Source organism: Vicia villosa, unplaced genomic scaffold (assembly GCF_029867415.1).
Source record: "Vicia villosa cultivar HV-30 ecotype Madison, WI unplaced genomic scaffold, Vvil1.0 ctg.002473F_1_1, whole genome shotgun sequence".
Lineage (NCBI taxonomy): Eukaryota > Viridiplantae > Streptophyta > Magnoliopsida > Fabales > Fabaceae > Vicia > Vicia villosa.
The window spans coordinates 198,022-202,849 of NW_026705938.1; the positions used below are offsets into that span (position 1 = coordinate 198,022).

The 4,828-nt window shown below is 36.1% G+C and overlaps 1 protein-coding gene across 1 annotated transcript; it reads left to right on the forward strand.

Moving 5' to 3' along the window:
• Positions 1-649: 649 nt before the first annotated feature.
• On the forward strand, positions 650-3,475 carry LOC131638900 (uncharacterized). Its single transcript, XM_058909433.1, has 2 exons — positions 650-1,238; positions 2,271-3,475. The coding sequence occupies exons 1-2, from the start codon at positions 650-652 to the stop codon at positions 3,473-3,475; spliced, it is 1,794 nt and encodes a 597-aa protein (XP_058765416.1).
• Positions 3,476-4,828: the final 1,353 nt, after the last annotated feature.

Below are 4,828 nucleotides of genomic sequence, written 5' to 3' on the forward strand. Positions count from 1 at the left end.
GTGTAAAGTGGTGTTGAGTGTGTGTTGGAGGAGAGAGATGTTGAACAAACTCAACACCAAGTAAACTGTCCCACAGGCTGACGTGGCAGCGCCTGAATGGCCCAAAGCTGGCGCGTGTGAGCCACTCTCTGGCAGTGAGAGTGGGCTTTATCCCACGCGGAGAGAGAAAGAGAAAAGAGATAATTAATGCCACTTGGCTGTTTGTGATTGGCTGGCCAGATTTTTATCCATTTAATACTTTGAACTCAATTATTTCATTGCAAATTAATTTTTTTTTATACCAAAATTCATGTTTTTTTTCTCTATAAATAGAGACTTGGTTCATTTGATTTGGACACAGAAAAAAAAACCAAGTTTTTCACTATCTTTCTCTATTATTATCTTTCTATTAGTGTTTTTTTTAAGTTAAGTGTCTTTTTTTAGTGAAATGGATCCCAATAATCATTTTAACACTCAAAATTCTGCTAATTTTCCATTTAACCAAAATCCCAACAATTTTCAAAATCCCAACAATTATCAAAATCCCAACTATTATCAAAATCCAAATCAATTTTCCAACCAACATCCTCAAAACATACCTAATTTTGGTTTTCCACCAAATTTCAACCAGTCATCCTCTGTTTCAAACTTTCAACCATATTATGGATCTATGCCGAGAAATCCATCTCAAACACCCCCGTTTAATGGTTATGTGACAATGGCGAATGCAAATTTTCCAAGTGGTGGTGTACCTGAATTTCCCGAGTTTTCAACACAACTAACTATTGGTGGCATGATAGTTTCTAATGAAGTCGCTCCAAATTCAGAGGATTCAACTCCTAAGAGCAGGAAAACTCAGCAACCAGCATGGAACACTGAACAAAATTTGGTGCTAATTAGTGGGTGGATTAAATTTGGAACAAGCAGTGTTGTCGGGAGAAACCAGAAAGGTGAAACATATTGGGGTAAAATTGCTGAGTATTGTAATGAGCATTGCTCATTCGATCCTCCGCGTGATGGACCTGCATGCCGAAACCGTTTTAATTATATGAACAAAGTGTTGGGTAAATGGATTGGCGCTTATGATGGCGCTAAGCGTATGCAAGGAAGTGGTTGGTCGGAGAATGATGTTTTGGCAAAAGCGCAGGAATTATATGCATGTGGCAAGAATGTTAGATTCACTTTAATGGAAGAATGGCACGCTCTCCGTGATCAACCACGTTATGTTAGTCAAGTAGGAGGAAATATTGGCTCAGGAAGTAGTGGATCTAAGAGATCTCGCGAGAGTGATGCATGTGGCTCAAACACTGTAGAATCCCGTGCTCGTCCTATAGGAAGGGAGGCAGCTAAAAAAAAGGGTAAAAAGAAAAGCAAGGAATATGTCTCGGAGGTGGTGGACAAAGAATGGGCTGAATACAAAGAATTCAAGACGAAAGAGCTTGAACGATTGGACAACATATCCTTGATGCAACAGCAGGCTAACAATATAGCCTTGGAAAAGACTAAAACCAAGAAAATGAAGATGTATCTAAAGCTAACTTCCGAAGAGCATCTAGATGACCGGAAGAACCAGCTGTTGAAAAAGTTGGAGGCAGAACTGTTTGATAATTAATTTCAATGAAGTATTTGTCAGTGTAGTGTTTGCTTTAATTATTGTTGTTTCAATATGTCAGTGTAGTGTTTGCTTTAATTATTGTTGTTTCAATATGTCAGTGTAGTGTTTGCTTTAATAATTGTCGAATCTATATGTTAGTGTAGTGTTTGCTTTAATTATTGTTGTTTCAATATGCCATTGTAGTGTTTGCTTTAATTATTGTCGAATCTATTCCTTATCTGATAATTAACTCTATACAATAAATTATTTCGAATCCGTCAGTGGTCCACCACCCAATTCGAATCTATTCCTTATCTGATAATTAACTCTATACAATAAATTATTTCGAATCCGTCAGTGGTCCACCACCCAATTCGAATCTATTCCTTATCTGATAATTAACTCTATACAATAAATTATTTCGAATCCGTCAGTGGTCCACCACCCAATTCGAATCTATTCCTTATCTGATAATTAACTCTATACAATAAATTATTTCGAATCCGTCAGTGGTCCACCACCCACATCCATTTATATATAGGGACTCATACATCCATTTATGTACCAATATCCCAAATCCCATCCAATCTACCTCCAATATCACAAAAAATGGATCCATCACAATATCATTTTGATATCGCAGCCTACAATCAAAATCGTGAAATTGAAGAAAATTATATAGTCAATCGATTTAGAGAGCGTAGAAACAAAATATCGGAAGATAATGTGCCTCGTAGTAGAAAATATCTCAATAGAGATCATGCAGCGGCAAACCAAAGACTAATTGACGACTACTTTGCCAATGAGCCTACATATGACGATGCAATGTTTCGTCGTCGGTACCGGATGAAAAAAAATGTTTTCCTTCGAATCGTTGGGGACCTTTCAAGTAGTGATAACTACTTCACCCAGCGAGTTGATGCAGCCAATAAAGAAGGTATATCACCCTTAGCAAAATGTACCACAGCAATGCGAATGTTAGCATATGGTGTGGCAGCAGATGCGGTCGATGAGTACATCAAAATAGGAGGTACTACAGCATTGGAGTGCTTACGTAGATTCTGTAAAGGAATCATACGCTTGTACGAGCAAGTGTATCTGAGAGCACCAACCCAAGATGACCTGCAAAGAATACTGCATGTTAGTGAAATGCGGGGGTTCCCAGGGATGATTGGGAGTATTGACTGCATGCACTGGGAGTGGAAAAATTATCCTAAAGCATGGGAAGGACAATTTACTAGAGGGGATAAGGGAACCACCACGGTTATTCTTGAAGCAGTTGCATCTCATGACCTATGGATCTGGCATGCCTTTTTTGGATGTCCAGGAACGTTGAACGATATAAACGTTCTAGAGCGGTCACCAGTGTTTGATGACGTGGAACAGGGAAAGGCTCCAAGTGTGAATTTCTTTGTGAATCAACGTCCATATAATATGGCATACTATCTAGCTGATGGTATCTACCCTTCTTATCCAACTTTCGTCAAATCGATTAGACTTCCTCAAAGTGAACCCGATAAATTATTTGCAAAATTTCAGGAGGGATGTCGGAAGGACATCGAACGTGCATTTGGAGTGCTCCAAGATCGATTTAAAATCATCCGTGAACCAGCTCGCTTGTGGGACATAGCTGATTTGGGTATCATCATGAGGTCATGCATCATATTACATAATATGATTGTTGAGGATGAACGAGATTCATATTCTCAACGTTGGACCAATTTTGAGCAATCTGGGGAAAGTGGATCTAGTGCACCACAACCATACTCGACCGAGGTGTTACCCGCTTTTGCAAATCATGTGCGTGCTAGATCAGAGTTCCGTGATCCAAATGTTCATCAAGAATTGCAAGCCGATCTAGTGAAGCACATATGGACAAAGTTTGGAATGTTCCGGGATTGAATTATTTGTGTGTTGTATTGCATTTTAAATTATTTGTGTCGTACTAATTACGTTACTTGTGTGTTGGATTGCATTTTAAATTATTTGTAATGTACTAATTACGTTAATTGTGTGTTGTATTTTAAATTAATTCAAGATGATTTGTATCGTATCCAATTATTTAAATAAATTTTGTTTTTATTACAAAAAATTAAAAAATAAATTATTAAGTATTTATTATTTTAATTTAATTTTAATCGATAATTGTAATTTTATGTAATCATAAAAATAAAAATAAAATTTAAATAAGAATATGAAAATAAAAAGTGGTGGGGTAGGGTGTTGAGTGAAAAACCATTGGAGAGGGTAAAAGTTGAATCTTGAATGGGTGTTGAGTTATTAGGTGGAAGAAAGAGAAAATGATGTGGAGTGTTGGGAGTTGAAAAAGTGGGTGTTGAGTTTTTCAACCATTGTAAATGGTCTAAAAGGGGAAGAACATTAAAATTGACTAAATAAAATAAAGGAAAATAAAAGACATTTTCATTTGATTCTTCATACACAATGTCTCAATGAGACTACAATATATAATACTATTAATGGATAATAAACTTAAAGGCCTAAATACTAATAAAAGCCCAATTCAACAACATTTAAAATAAGATAAAACTAACATAATTATAATACTAATTAAAATATCTAATTGCACCTCCTATCAGGTTAAGTGCATAGCATATAGCTAATTCCCTTGCAAAGAAGGTATTATTGTCGCGATAATTTTATATTCAAACCTTTGCATATTTATAAAATGCACTAATTTGTATGAAATAATGGAAATAAGTAGGAAAATATGAAATGAACATCTTATAAACACTTTTTCCCTTACTTTTACAAGCTCTTTTAAAGACTTATACAAATGAGTAGCTACTTATGTTATGACATAAAGATCAAATAAATTCTTCCAAATGTTTTTTTTGAGTAAAGAAGTTGAGATGGTATATGAGTCTGCCACAACTATCATTCACTAGTTATCATGAGATGGTAAAGAAGTTGGTCCATTAATTTTTCAACAAGCACACATAGAAAGATGTTAAGCACTAGCTTGTTCAATATCTGCCAAAGTCATTCAGAGTTCTAAAGGGAGTATCTCGCTTGGTTCAACGAGACAACTATCAAGGTCATCCAACGAAACCAGTAAATGTTTGTAGAAGCCTTCCAAAATTGATTGAGGATCGAACATTTTAATTAATACCTTTGTTAGAGACCTATTGTCTCCATGATGGAAGTAGTGGCGTGCGTTGAATGTTACATAAAGGGGGAAGAGAGAAACACATAGAAAAAGGCTAGAGATTCTCAGGAGATGACATCTAGAAACCC

Excerpts from the sequence above, each read along its gene's own strand:
- LOC131638900 (XM_058909433.1), top strand. The coding sequence starts at position 650 with ATGCCGAGAAATCCATCTCAAACACCCCCGTTTAATGGTTATGTGACA. Across the intron at positions 1,239-2,270 it reads AGGAAATATTGGCTCAGGAA|AGCGTAGAAACAAAATATCG; the intron begins GTAGTGGATCTA and ends ATCGATTTAGAG.